This window comes from Manacus vitellinus, unplaced genomic scaffold (assembly GCF_001715985.3).
Source record: "Manacus vitellinus isolate BGI_N305 unplaced genomic scaffold, ASM171598v3 scaffold_87_pilon, whole genome shotgun sequence".
NCBI classification, from domain to species: Eukaryota; Metazoa; Chordata; class Aves; order Passeriformes; family Pipridae; genus Manacus; species Manacus vitellinus.
This window is the reverse complement of record NW_021940854.1, coordinates 1,143,536-1,158,395: the sequence shown is the minus strand read 5'-3', so window position 1 is coordinate 1,158,395 and position 14,860 is coordinate 1,143,536. Positions and strand designations below refer to the sequence as shown.

Sequence of the window (14,860 nt, the reverse complement as noted above, 5' to 3'; positions counted from 1 at the left end):
TTCAAGTTTTAGGTGAGTCTCCCATCATTTGTTTCACTGGATGAAAGCTCAGCCTTCAGGGAAGGTGTTTTATCAGTGGAACCGTCGCGGGTGGGCTTTGTGCTGCTGGGGGCTGGAAGGGATGTCCAGCAGAGCAGCAGGGAGGGGCCCTGGCTGTCTCTGCTCTGTGTGCCGTGTCCCTGAGCCCTGTCCCTGTCGCTGTCCCTGCAGGAGGTGCCGTTCTCACGGGTGTGGCGTGGCAGTGCCCGGCCCCTGCTCTGTGCCTTCTCCCTGGAGCGCTACAGCCCCGGCACCACCCAGCTCAGCTGCAAGGTCTGTGTCAGGCAGCTCAAGGGCCACGAGCAGGTCCTGCACGTCCAGACCTCCATCCTCGAGGTAAGGGCTGCTCTCAGCTGGCTTTGTTCCCTTGCTCTGTCACCTCCTACTAGCCCAGGTGGCTCCAAGCCCCGTCCAGCCTGGCCTTGGGGCGTCCGCAGCTTCTCTGGGCAACCTGTGCCAGTTCCCTCCCCATTTTTGTCCTTCCCCTCTCTGTGTAGTCTATAAAGCCTTACAGGTTCCATTTCCAGCAGAAATCTAAGCACAGAGATTCTGCAGCACTAAAAGCAGCTCCTGTTCGGGTTGGTGGTTGTGGTTTTCTTGCAAGAAGTTTTGGCAGAGTTTGCAGAGCCCTGGGAGTTGAAAATGGGTGCTCACAGTGTCTCCTGGGCACTGGGGCCTTGCTCACTGATGAAAGAAGTCAAACCCATAGTCAAGCAGGCTGGTGATCTGTCCTAGAGCAGTGAAAACCTTGTTGATTAATCCAGATTAGTAGTTCTGGGTTAAAGCTGTCCACCCACTGCTCAATGCTCTCTGCAGAGAATGCAGCAACTGCACAAGAGAACCACAAATATCATCCTGTATCAAAAATCCAGGTGTTTTTCTGGTTCTTTGCTGTTATTTCCTACAGATCTTCTGTTGCTCTCTGTGTGTCTCACTGCAGTGTTGCTGCTGCCTTGATTTTCCCCTCTCTGGATTTTTTTTTAAGGGTCCCATCCTTACACAAGTCCCCAGAGCGTGTCAAGTCCTGTCTTCAAACAAATTTGCTGGTACAGAGGGCTTTCTCATGCCTATCTCCAGCAGTGATTGAAGAGTGAGGATAATTTGACTGCAGAATAAGTACAAACCCAACAACTGCTCACTGGAGTTGCTCACTGGGCTACAATTCCCAGAGCTGCCCAGGTCGCTGTCGCTTATCTCCCATGTGCAGGGGATGGAAATCCACTCTTGTGCATATTTAACACAACCAGGCAGAGCTGAGGCATCTCCAGCACCTGCTGCTGTGCATGGCTGGCTCTGGGGACGTGTCAGAAATGCTCTGTGAAGGGACTCCACCTCTGTCAGTTGGTATTGATGCTGCTCAAAGGGATAAAGCCCTGAAATGGGGCTCTGGCACACGGGACTGGGCTCATTCCACAGCAAAAGGTGGGACAGATCTGCAGAGGGCCTGGATTCCCAAGGGGTTGGGAGGACTGAGGTTCTTGGAGAATTCAGGTGGTTTAAAAAAAATTTTAAAAACAAACAAACAAACAAACCAACAAACCCACAACTGGGAGGTTTGTGTGTCCATATTTGAGGCTCAAGCAGTGAAAGGTTTAGAGACCCATCACTGCTCTGTTCGACTCCATCTCTAACACAAAGTTACCCAAAAACCAAAACTCCTAGAATATAGAGAGAATATAGTAAAATAGAATATTACTATTTTAAATGCTTTTATACACAAGTCCTTATGATGTTCTGGGAGCTCCTCCACAACCCCAAAAGCCCCACCTCTCACCTGTTTCATTTTCTGCGAGCTGCAGGGAGGAACCTCCGCCTCGGGTTTGAATCCTCGAATCCAACTTGCTTTGCTCTCCCGTTCCCTGCAGAGTGAAAGAGAAACCATCACCTTCTTTGCACACGACGACAGCAACTTCCCTGCCCAGGTGGGTCCCAAGGCTTTCAAAATCCCCTTCTCCATCCGGCAGCGGATCTGCGCCACCTTCGACACCCCCAGCGCCAAGGGCAAGGACTGGCAGATGCTGGCCCAGAAAAACAGCATCAACAGGTGAGAGAGGGGAGCACTGACCTGGGAAAGGGCTGGTTGTTTGCCAGGATTAATTAAGGAGTCATTAAGGGGACTCTCAAGTACCTGCTTTTATCTGCAAACAGCTGCTGGGAACAGCTTCTCCCTTTTGAAGGGCAGTTCTTTGCTCTGGACACAAGTCTTGGTGAAGTCCTAGACTTCAGTAGGAGGGTTTTGGCACTCTTGCCTACTAAGAAAAAGTTTTAAGGGGCTGCATGTTCTCTCTCTGAAAAAAAAATTTTTTAAAAAAATCCCATGACCTGTTGTCCTGGCTCCTGCTGATTTGGTTTGGGTTCCAAAATGAATAGTGCAGATTTGTTTGGTTGGGTTTTTTTAAGGAAAAGACAGTCGTGCTCTTCTGTTAGGGGTAATAATAGTATTATGATTATTAGAACTGAAAGATGCTGTAAAAACCAATTTACTACTTACTTTGCTTCTTCTGCTTGGCTGAATTAAATTGGCAGAGGAAGTTCACTGACAGAAATAGCCATAAATATGTTCCCAGGAGAGCACAGCAATACTTAAATCAAGCAAACTGACTTTCCATTGACTTGTTGCCGTGCATGGGAATCTCCACAAGCCACATCTGAACCAAAAAAAAAGAAGTGTTTATGGTAAACACACTTCCTTTTACCGAATTCTTTGCGAATATCGCCCCTGCAGAGCCCTAAAATCTGCATATTGATAAAACACAGATCACAAACTAGAAGATGTCGGCTCTTTACGTAATCACAGGCATCAGTTGATGTTATGTAAACGCTCTGCCTGTCAAATCCTTTGCTGAATTTCCTAATGGTGCTCTCCAGGCCAGTTTCCTCATTTCCACGGGGCTGGGGCTGCAGCATTCCTGGGCCAGTCCCCTGGGCATTGTCCCTCTGCTGAGCTTGGCCAGGGGACACCTGAGGAGTAAATGGTGGGTCCTCTCCAGGGCTCCTCAGCTCAGCCCCCCCAGCTGCTGCTGGAGGGTTTGGGGCAGTGGCAGCTGCTCCTCATCCTCTTCCCCCCCCTTTTCCTCCCTCCCCGCAGGAACCTCTCCTACTTTGCCACCCAGAGCAGCCCCTCCGCCGTCATCCTGGACCTGTGGGAAGCGCGGCACCAGCAGGACGGGGACCTGGACTCGCTGGCCTGTGCCCTGGAGGAGATTGGGAGGACACACTCCCAGCCCCCCGAGCCCCCCGAGCCCGAGCTGGAGGAGCCCGACTTCAGCCACAGCCGCCAGAACGGCCTTTAGCCCCTTCCCACTGACAACTCTGGGATCTGCCACCGGGGTTCCCTGGGCAGGGAGGGAGGGAGGAAAGGGGTTCTGCACCTGTGGGGGGAAACTCCTGTCCCAGGGGGAGGAGCAGAAGCAGCCCTGCTGAAAAAAAAAATCACCTGGTGATGAGGAAAACACGACCTTCTCCCCGTCCTCCCCTCCTTTCAGACTCACCTGGTAAAGTCCAAAACAAAAACTGCACATCTGTCAGTCCTGGGGCAGGAAGGGGAAAACACAGAGCCGTGGAAGGTAAATGTTCTGACAGTGGATGTTTAGGAACAGTAACGCTGATGTAATGCCCAGTGAAAATCAACAGACATGATGGTGGATGTTTAGAGCCACTGGAGGTTAATCCTGGTTTAAAGGTTTGTCTCTTCAAGAGTGGTTTAAAATCCCATTTGAGAGCATCACGTTGTCACTTTATGTCTGCTACAGGAAAACTGACCATTTGGCCTTATCCTGTTCAGATGTTTGAGGAATTAGAAGATTCTCATAATTATTCCATATCATGTGTATTCCAGACCATTTCTTTTAAAAATTCAATCCCTTAATGAATGTACATTTGCTGCAGAGCTTTCCTGCCTGCTCTGTTCCCAAAATTACAGACCAAAACCCCTCTCTGGGAAATTGGGATGTTGCACACTCAAGAGGAACTTTCTAATTTTCTTGGTTTGCAAACTCTGACTTGGTCAAAAACTGTTTCCTTGGGGGGGTGGATTTAAATAACCAAATAACACGTGGGAAATTTCCAGCCCTACTTTAGCAAGTTTACACATTTTTTTTTTTATTTTTTTTTTTTTATTATTCCTTCATGTTCTGGGGCTAAACTAAGTGAAGGTGAAGTCAATCAGCACAGCTTAATTTTGGTTTGGTTTCAGGCTGAAACAATAAACCCCACGTGGCACTGCCAGAAATGGGCTTGGTTCCTTTGCACAGCTTGGGATGTAAAGCTGGCTGGGTTACACCTGGTTTAGCCACAAATTGCATTTCCCACCCCAGTCAGAATCCAGCTGGAGAATTCGCCTTACTTTTTTTACCCATTTCATCCAAATCTAATTTCTTACTTCAACCAAACCAAAAAGAGCTGTCACTGTGAGCGAGGGGCCTGGTGGGACTGGGGCTGAGCCAAATTTAACCCCTATTTTCACTCCTGCCCTTTACAATCAGCCAGGGTGCTCGTTGGGTCAGTGTGGGCAGCAGGAGCACGTTCAGGAGAAAGCAGGAACAGAAAAGAGGCTTCGGGAGCTTTATGGAAATGAAAGGAACTGAAAAGGGGCATTCTGGGGCTTTTTCACCCTTGTTTTTGACCCAGAGCTGCACAACAGGCCACAGAGAGCAAATCTCTTAACAATCTGAAGCTGTTCTTTACCCAGGATTCCAGGTCCAAAAAGTCTGACCAACAACTCTGGACTTGTTCCTGCTGCTCTGGAACTGCAAATGTCATTGTTGCCTTCCCGGCTCAGCAGGCTTGGAATAGTCTGAGACTTAGAAATACTGAGACTTCTGCAAAGGTTTTCTGCACTTTAGGATTTCACAGAGCCTGACAGGCTGGTTGCTGTTTGCAGGGGGAGCAGGTTTGGGGCTGAGACACAAACACCAGCTCGTTTGGCAGCAGGCTGTCACTGCTTTTAGCAGCACATGGTTCTATCTGGGTTTGAATTACATTTCTAGTGACTGCCAGTCCTCCTCCTCAGGAACCTGTTCTTCATTGGACAAAATGCTGGGAATCAGGGGGAAAAAAAAAAAAAAAGACCAAAATAAGGAATGGCACCCAGAGCTGCTGTTGTCTGGGAAACCAGCTCCAGCCTCCCTCCAGCAGGGAATTTGTTCTCAGCTCAGAGCTTGGGAACACTGAGACAAACCCAGCAGCTCCCTGGGCTGGTGTCCTCCAAAATCCAGGTTCCCAGGATGTCCAGTGTCTGAAAAGGAATAAATGTTTAACTCTGACACTGCCAGAAAGGAAACTCCTTCTCTGTGGCCGAGGGCAGGGCTGCCTTTGCTGTTGCCCCTCAGGTTTTGTTCCCTGTTTTTATCTTCACTTTGGCTAAAGCAGCTTCTTTGTTACTGATCTTAAATTCTGAGAGTCTGATCAACAGCTCTCGAGTTTTTCTGCCTGTTATGGATTGTTTTGATGCTCTTGTGTTGTTCCAGTGAACCAGAAATGCCCCAATATTGCACATTTCCTTTGCTCTTAAACAGACTTTCTGGAGCTCTGTATACCTACATAGGATTTGATCCAAAATGCAGATGTAGAGGAGCACCTGAAGCAGGATTAGAGGCCAGAACCTAAAAATGTATTCCTTTCTTCCATTTTATAAATTATTACATTTGAAAAGCAATCTTCACCAACTAGAAGGTAAGAGAAATGTAATTTTGCACACTTTAGATTCCATCTGGCTGCCCTGAGTCTGATCAGGTGAAACAGCCATTTTGACTTTACATCACCAAAGAATCTGCTCTAATATATTTTCATCTTCCTAAGCACAGGTGCTTCTGTGCTGTGAGTCATTTAAGACTAATAGTTGCGTTCTAAAAATGACTTACAGTTGTGTCAGCACAACGTGCAGCCCCAGCTCCGCCAGCCCCAGCACCCATAAAGCTCATTTTGCAGTCTGTACAACCCTGAACTCCCACAAAAATTTTCTTGGCCTTTTTGTAATAGATGAAAAGATATCAGCCCAATTCCCTTCAAACACGGGGAGCTGGGTTTGTTATTATTTTTGTCTCTGGCAGCAGCTGCTCTCCCCCTCTCCGGGCATCGCTGGCCTGCAGCGGGTTCAGAGAAGCTTGTTCAGCATAAATCACCCAAACATGGATCCTGTAGGACTCCAGGGTATCAACATCACACCACAGGGCCGTTCTTTTCTTCCCACTTGTGAGTTTTACCACATTCAGTAACAGATAAATTCCAGAGCATATTTCTCACCACAAAAAAATCCAGCTTTGTGTGCACAGAGAACTAGAACAGGGGAGGAACTGCTGCTGGCTGCCTGCTCACGAGGTCAGGCTTTTTTTTTTCCAGGCTGTTTCTGCCTGTAAAACACAGATTTAGGCAAAGGGGCTGCTTAGTTCTTGGAAGGTAATTAACTGAGTGGAAAACCAGGAAATCAGATTTCCAAGTCCTTACCGGCCGTGAACGATCTGGAGAATTCACCTTTCTGGCCTTTCTCTGATTTCACTGATCCCCAGGAATTTCTCCACCTGTTCCCCAGCAGCAGAGGTGGTGGGAATAACTCACTGAGGGCCTTTGCCACGTTAACCCAGCCGAGGGAGCTTTTCCAGGGGTTGTTCATTTCTGGGCTGTGGTTTGGTGGAATTACTCCCTGGACACCGTCCTTGTTCCAGCAGAGGCTGGAGGCTTTTCCAGGGAGCAGTGAAATGGCACCTCTGCCCCTTCCTGGAAAAATAACAGTGGTCTAATTAAAATGACTGAAAGGATTCCTGAGCAAACACAGTAACTTAAACCACACAACACCTGTAGCCACAAACAACACTCAATATGCTGGCAAACATCACGAATCATTTTCCAGTAATGCCTTTTCTCTCATTGCCAATACCAGCAGAAATGGTAGCAAAAATCTCCTTTCCAACACGAGACAGAAAGAAATCAGTCACTCTGAGATTAAAGACTCACTTAGAGAATTGTTTGGTAGTGACAGTGTCTGCAGGGCAGGAGGCAGGACCAGAGTTCTGCTCCTTGCCACGAGTCAAGGAAAAACCTTTATCCGTACCCGTGTTCACTGTTCTGTCCAAGAATAACATAAGTGTCTAGGAACTTGCCACTATATTTTTTGTATTAGAGGTGAATAGTACAGACTCTACTAGTGTTTCTTGTCTGGGGCTCGGGGGGGGTAGGGGGTGTTGTTGTAATTTTCGAGCTGTTGCAAAAGCTGCTTTAACTGAGCTGTCGAGTTGTCTTGACTGGTTTGTGCTTTACAAGGGCGAGCTGGGGCTCACCTCGTGCCCCGGGGGAGCTGGGGCTGCAGCCACCTGTGAGCCATGGCCAGGGCACAGGGGGCAGCTGGGCTGTCCCTGCCCTGGCAGAGTTGGAGCCTCCCCTCCTGTGTCAGCAGCCGCTTCCTTCGCCCGCCCTGCCGTGAGCCCCTGGGTGCAGAACTGTCCTTGTGCAGCCCCCAGGAGATGCCAACCCCTGTTCCCTGCTCTCTGTACAGAAATCTCGCTGTCCAACCCCGGGGGTGGCACCAAGGGGAGTCAGAGGGTGCTCTGCACCCAGCCTGGCTCCAGCTGTGGTGGCCCAGCGGGAGGGGAGGACACGGATCTCACAGCCAGGGACCTGCCCTGGAAAGGGGAATGTGCCCTCCCAGATCCTCCCAGGGACCTGCCTGCTGCTTGGGGTTTGCAGTGTAAAACATCTTGACCCTTGGTGCTCCCCACACAGAAGTGTGGAGTACTAACCCTGGGGTGGTGACACCTTTTCACCAATTCCTTCGGTTTTCCCCCCATTTGGGCGCTGAAGGTGGAGGGGGAGGGAGCAAAATTTGGAGGTGAAGCTGTAGATTTTTGCATCCTTTCCACTAAACCCCAACCCCCATCCCTGAACCTCCCTGGCTGCATCCCTGAGCAGTACAGACACACACAGATAAATGCCTCAGAGATTTACTCCTGACACCACAGAATTTGTGACCTGGGAGATGGAGTTGCCCCCTCCCACCTCTTAATCCAATCCATCCCATTCTGATCCCATTTGGTAACCTGGCTCCAAAACCATGAATTGTGCACCTTCTGTTGATTTGGGTGAAGTAAAATTGGACTGGTCAGACCCAGAGCAGTGTTACACACCACAAGAGCTAACAACAACAACAAAAAAAAATTCCCATTGTATTTTCAACTTGGAAAACTTTTGACCAGCCCTTTGGTGAAAAGAGGAGGGGGAACTTCAACCTGATCCCACGAACTGTAAATTATTTTTTAGAAAGTGAAAAAAAAAACCAAAACCCCACAAGTATTCCTCTAGAGAGACCTATTTTCTCTTCTGCTCCTTTATTTTTGAGATGAGTAGGTTCTGAAAATGTAGGTTCTGGGCTCATGTGACTGAGCATCCTTCCCTCCCCCGGGTCCAGTGTGGTTAGAACTGAAGGAGAGCAGAGGTTTGAACCCTTTCTTTAGTATGAAGCTGAAGGAGCAGGGAGGAGAGACAGAACATGAAATCAAAAGCATGGCCTTGGCTTCATACCACACTTTCTGTGCCTTGTTCTATCAATGTAAATTCTGAATGTTGTACAGTAAAATACTTGGGAAAGACTCCTTGGAAAAGGCTGCACTGGCTTCTTTTTTTCAGCACATGTACATATATAAATATATATACATATATATATTTGGTAATGCCAACCAGCTGTGTTATATTGTACTGAGAGAGTGACCCTGGGAGGTTTTGGGTGTTTTCTGGAGGGGCTGCAGAGCTGTGGCCCCAGCCTTTTGGAGAGACATGTACAGGTGGGGACTCCTGCATAGCAGTTATTTATGAATAAAGAGTCTTTTACTGACCTCTTGGAGCACGTTTGTTCCTGTGGGAAAACAGGGGGGGCTGCTCTGAGCACTCTGGGAGGATGGGCTGGGTTTGTGCTGGAAAACTGTGCTGGGCACCTTTTTCCTGAAAAAAAATAAATAAATTAAAATCGACAGGAGTAGGAGCAGAAGTGATGTTTATTTACCCTTTACTGACGACATGGAAACAGGTCAGGAATATCATCCTGCTCTCATGTTAGCCTGGGCTGCAACCAATTCCCTCTGCCCTAGAGTCTAATTTAAGGCATTTCACTGAATTTATTTGTTTATTTGTCTGAACGTAGGGACAACCCCACTCCTGGGCAGGGCACTCACCTCAGGTGGGATATGGAATAAAATGAATTATTAGTCCCTGCAGAGCAGAGGTGCCAGGACAGGTGTTGTAAATCAAGATACCCCTCAAACCCTTCATGCCCTGCATTCACCTTCTTCTCACCCAAGATCCCAAACCCCAGATACTGTGATGGGGACCCTTGGGAACAACCAGGACCGTCACATGCCTCTGACATTCATTGCAGAATTATTCCTGATTAATTATGTTTGCAGGGAAACAGCATCTGTTGCTGTAAAGAGTTCACAGCACTGTGATTTAAGGAACAGCCACTCAGAAATTCTCCTGCCAGGGTGGAAGGGAAGGGGCTGGGCTGGGCCATTTCAGCCCTTCTAAAAACTCAAAAAAAACCCCACAAAAACCCAAGATAATACTTTCAGCACAAAGGCAGGGCTGAGCCTCACCTGTTGTTGAGAGTACCAGAAATTATTCTGTAAAGAGGGTTCAATTTTCAAACAGTTCTGAAAGGCTGAGTTTAACCAAGCACCACTCACGTTCAGGCTTGGAGCAGGAAAATGTCACCAGCAATAATTGAACTGACACCTCTTCAATGAGACCTTGATCATGGCACTGGAAAGAGGCTGCTCAGCCCCCCAAAATTCACACACAGCTGAATTACTGCAGCATCCTGAAGCTCAGTGGAATTGAAAAAATCACACCAGTGCCTGTAACTTTTAACACCCCCCCTGCAGACTGAAGGCTGTCTGTGAAGTAAATACTCAGTAAAACAAGCCCATGGTCCCTGGGGGCCTGGGAGGGGGTGCTGAGCTGCACAAAGCACCCCCCTGGCCGGCTCTGTCCTGGGCTGTCTACACGGAATTTGGAAGGAATAAACATGGAATTTGTGAGGAATAACAGAGCACTGAGCTGCCACTGCTCCCTGAGCAGGTCCCAGCCTGGTTTGGGGACACCAGAGCTCCCCAGGGCCCTGCTGGTGCCACCAGAGGGGTCTGTGTGTCCCCCACAGCTGGTACAGAACGTGTGGCTTGGGCTGACGACGGAGAAAAGAAGGAGAGGAGAACATTCTCTCCCTGCCTGTGTTTATTTTTTGTTGTGTTTTAGGGCCATTTGGTTGCTGACTCAAATGCTGTAACCCTTCTGTTGTGACAGGAGGCGACACTGGAGAGAACTCCTGGTTACAAACACCCCAGACTAATTTAAACCAAACTGAATCAATCCCAATCTGCTCTGCCGAGGGAGTTTGGGCTTTTTTTTTTTTTTTGCATTTTTTTCCCTCTTCTCAGATATCATTTGGATTGTATGTATTTTACTCCAGTACTTATCACAGCTTCAAGGCTATTTTCCCTTATTTTGCTTTGTTTCTTTGCTCTTTTTTCCCCCTGCCAGCCTGACTCACTAAATAACAGCATCCACTCACAGAGTCAAACCTTAAATCACAGGCAGTGCCTGAAGTCCTGCAGAAAGCTTTGTTAGAAAAACATGCAAATAAATCACCAACTCTCCACAAATGCCTCCAAAGTTCAAAAATCAGCTTTAAAGTAGGCCCTTTAAAGAGCTCAGTTCCTTATATGAGAAATATTCAAAGAGTTTTGTTTTGAGTCATCACTTGGCTGTGCACGAGGGCTCTCAGCTCCTCATCCCACCTGCCAGAGGGTCATTCTGCTGCAGAATTAGGGAGAAGGGCAGCTGAGGAGCAGCCACTGAAATCGGGGTGAGAGCTGAGAAATTCTCAGGGTGGAAAAAAGGTGACATCAGCTTGGGAAGGGGGGTGTAAAAAACCCAGGTACAGGTAGGCACACACACCCCCCACGCCCCTCCAGGTGAGTCTTGTTCCAAAACCCCCCGGGCTGGGCAGGATGTCACTGTTTCCCTCCCTTTTAGCAGCATAACCAGCTCATTAAATCTTCCCATGAAGGTTATTTTCTTACCAAGTGACAGATCTAAAGATTTACGTCCCCCATCCGTCACCTGCCTTCTCCCTCCTGCTTATCCCTTTGTATTTGTTAATGGCCTTTCCCTTGTTATATAATCCTGTCAGGGGTGTTAAAATACCTCTCAGGACTGTTCATTTGGTCTAAATCATCCAGCCTGCCCCGGTGACAGCAGAGCTGGTGTGGGAAGGAGCCCTGTCCTGTCCTCCAGTAATTGTCACCACATGATAAGAGGGTGTAAGATTTAATAAGGTCATAAAGCAGAATGGCAGGAGCTGGTGTCACAGGTATTTTTTTTTCATTACCGTCCAGAAAATCTGGATTCAGTGGGACAATAAATTACAGCAATTGAGCAGAAATGACCCGTTTGATTATTCAAGTCTTTCCAGCCACCCGGGGAGAGCAGCAGGGCCGGGAGCACCTCTGCCACCCCACAGCACTCAAACCACTGCTCCCCAGGCCACCCAAGTGCCTCTGCTGAGCTCAACAGCCACAATCAGGCTCCAAAGCAGTGCAAGAACAGCAGCTTGTTTAGTTCTGAATGCGTTGAAAGTGGTGGAAGCAAATATTCCTGTCAAACTCAGGCACATCCCCTGTCTGAGTGCTCAGGGCTGGCTGGGGGCTGCCAGGGGATGAGAAGTTTCCAGTGCAGATGCCAAAAGTCAACACCAGGGTAAAACAAAACCAATAAAAACCAGAAAAATGAAGACGCTCCCCTCCCCTCACAGACATTTTTCTCCTCCAATCAGCCACAAGCCCCCTTTATCTCATCCTCTCGTGTCCTCGAGCTCTGGGCAGCTTCTGAAGTAACAACTCCAGTGACAAGAACAGACCTTAAACCCACACTCCCTGGGAAGCAGCAGCCTTGCCTGCACCCCATGCCCTTCCAAAAGCACAGATCCAAGTCCCCCCCACGACACACATCCCTGGGGAACACGTGAACCACTGGGATCACTCCTGGGACATCTGGGGAAAGAATCTGACTTTTTGAAGCTGCTAATTAGCAGCTGAGGTCTCCTGAGAACTGCCATCCCGTCTGTGGGGGACAAACACCTCCGAAAGTAGGACCCTCCATTTCTTTATCCCCATTTCATGTATATACAGGGATATTTTCCCTCTCATTACCTGGAAACAGTTGGGTTTGCTGCTCGTGCTTGCCCACGGCTAACAATTATTTACTGCTCATTATCATGATCTGTCACATCCAGGGAACTGGCACCAAGCAGGAAACAAGCAACAGGGATCCTGGGCTTCTGGAAACACCCAGAACATTAAAACTGAAGGGAAGAAGAAGCACATTAAGCCTTGGCTTGATTTACAAACTTTCCGAGGAGCGACAGTTGTTCCTTAAAGGATTTGTTACAATCAAACTAATTTATAGGGTTGTTACAGTGGTGAAACCTCTGCATTTAACATTTATGGGGAAAGAACTTCACAGTTTTGCTTCGTGGAGATTCAATTAAAATTTGTCTCGGGGAAAAGCTGCTGCGATTTTCCTCCTCGCATTTCGTCCTTCACTGATCACTTTTCTCTTTAATACTCCCTGCCTGGTGAAACACTGGGAGAAGCCCTTTGCAAACAGCAGCCTCATTAAAGCCCCTGCACCACAGTTCACAGGGATTACAGATGGGCACCAGAAATGGAGGGATGCTGCCCTTTTGTCCTGGTTAGAACAGCTGGGACCAGTTCATCACTGGATGGGTGTAACCCAAACCTGGGTATTCCAGAGCCTTCCATGCCATTTCTCAGAAATTGGTATCAATAGAGCATTTACACCCTCTGCCCAGAGCAGCCCTGACCCCTCAGGCTGCAAACTGGGTGTTCAGAGGCCTGAGAGACAGGAGGGTGCTCCTGTGCTCACACCAGTGTGGAACTGGGAGACAGGAGGGTGCTCCTGTGCTCACCCCCAGTGTGGAACTGGGAGACAGGAGGGTGCTCCCACCCTGAGGGAGGTGCTGGGCATTCCTGCCTGAACTGGAGGATAGATAATCTTGGGGTCTTGGGACTTTTTTAACCACTGCTGGGATCCAGAGAAGGACTGTGACCACCACTCTTGCCCAGACTGCACCAGCACTCTCACCAACAGGTTTTTTCCCTCTCCTTTTCCTTTGGCCTCAGGGGGCCCAACAAACACCACCCTGTTCATGCCCCAGGGTGCTGGGTTATACATTTGGGGTTTGTGGGTTAAACCCAACTGTTTTTCTGTATAATCGTATTTATTGTGTTATTTTATTAAATTGTTATTCTGATTTATAATCTCTCCTTTGACTTGGGTCCATTTCCCCTGCAGGTTCACCTTTTAAAAGTGCATTCCCCCCCCCCCATACTCCTGGCAGAACAAGTTCCCTGCTGCCTGTCATTTCTCCAAACAGGTGAAGAATCCATTATAAAATATCCCAGTCAGCCTGCCTCATTTCTCCCCCTGCTCACTGTAATCCCCTGTACCTGGTGCCATTAGCCATGCACGGGGTAATGAGGCAGGCAAAGGTTATTCCCGGGGCCAGGCTGGAATGATGAGGGGCTGCCAGTGCAGGAGACTCACCCCGGGCTATCTGAAATTGAAATTTGGGCTTAAATTAATAACTCGACATGAGCCCAGACAGTAATGCTGCCTGTCCCCTGCAGGGCTGAAAATGTCTTTTGACATTAATAATAAAAAAAAAAAAAATAAAAAAAAAAAAAAAGGGAGGGGGTGTTAACTCGGGCAGACAAGAGAGAGGAGCAATGCACTGGGCTCTGCTGATGCCACGGGAATGTGGGAGGCAGGAAACACGTGGAAAAAGGCCCTGCCTTGACTACCTGGCAGGCCAAGTGAATACCCAGTGAAGGGTCATAAATCCTTCCATCCTTCCCGACACCTGAAGGATTTGTTTCTATCACCAACAAGGGAAATTGCCTTGCTATCTTCATTATTGTAACAGCACCACAACGTTGCGAGGTGTTTTACAGGGCAGTTTAAAAAGAACACAAACCAAGCCTTGCTCCCAGAGCTGAAGGCTTTAGTCTGTGCAACTCAGTGGATGAAAAACACGGGTTGTTTTTTTTTAATTGAGAGGAGATTTTAAATCTACTAACAGTATTTTTCTTCCTTTTTTACAAGGCAAAATGCATTTGATGCCAGGCTGCACAGCCTGAGTGACTGTGGGCTGGGAGGGGAGGAATTGCTGGCCTGTCCCACTGTGCACATTTACACAGCTGGACACATCTGCAGGAGCCACATGAAGAATATTCACAGGAACTGGGACTCAAAATAAGTTATTTCTATTCCCAGTTCAGTTGCAGAAATTATGAGTGACTTGAGTGACTTTCTTCCAAAAGAAGGAACATTTTCCTACATCACAGAAATTTAACAAGCCAAGGCAGTTATTTCACCTCACATCAACTGACTGCACACCCCTCTTTCCCTGCAAAGCCTCAATTAGGTTAAATGCATTTATCCCTTCAGAACTTTCCTGCTCATCACCCATCAGGCTGAAGGAAAAGTTCCAAAGGATGGTTTTTATTCCCTTCCCTGAAGTGCTGTGTTCATTGGCCTGGAGGGGGAAGGGCACAGTCCCATGGGATCAGTGCCCCAGGGGCACTCAGGGAAGGGGATGGACAAGTCTCCTCCTGCTCCCAGTCCCTGCCCCTCCTTTCATCACTCCCACTGGGGGTTGGGAAACCTGGTCCTGTTGTCACACTGAACTCTGCCTTGTCAGGACAGCTTTGTCACTCATAAATACTGCAGTGAGAACCAAAGGCTGCTCATGAAAGAT

At 48.3% G+C, this 14,860-nt stretch overlaps 1 protein-coding gene across 1 annotated transcript in view; it reads left to right on the top strand.

Moving 5' to 3' along the window:
- Nucleotides 1-3,332, top strand: part of UNC5D (unc-5 netrin receptor D) — a 100,875-nt gene extending 97,543 nt beyond the window's left edge. The window contains exons 15-17 of the mRNA XM_029964990.1: nucleotides 211-375; nucleotides 1,905-2,083; nucleotides 3,128-3,332. Coding sequence (XP_029820850.1) covers nucleotides 211-375; nucleotides 1,905-2,083; nucleotides 3,128-3,332 — 549 coding nt within the window. The remainder of the gene's footprint in view (nucleotides 1-210; nucleotides 376-1,904; nucleotides 2,084-3,127) is intronic.
- The last annotated feature ends 11,528 nt before the right edge of the window (nucleotides 3,333-14,860 follow it).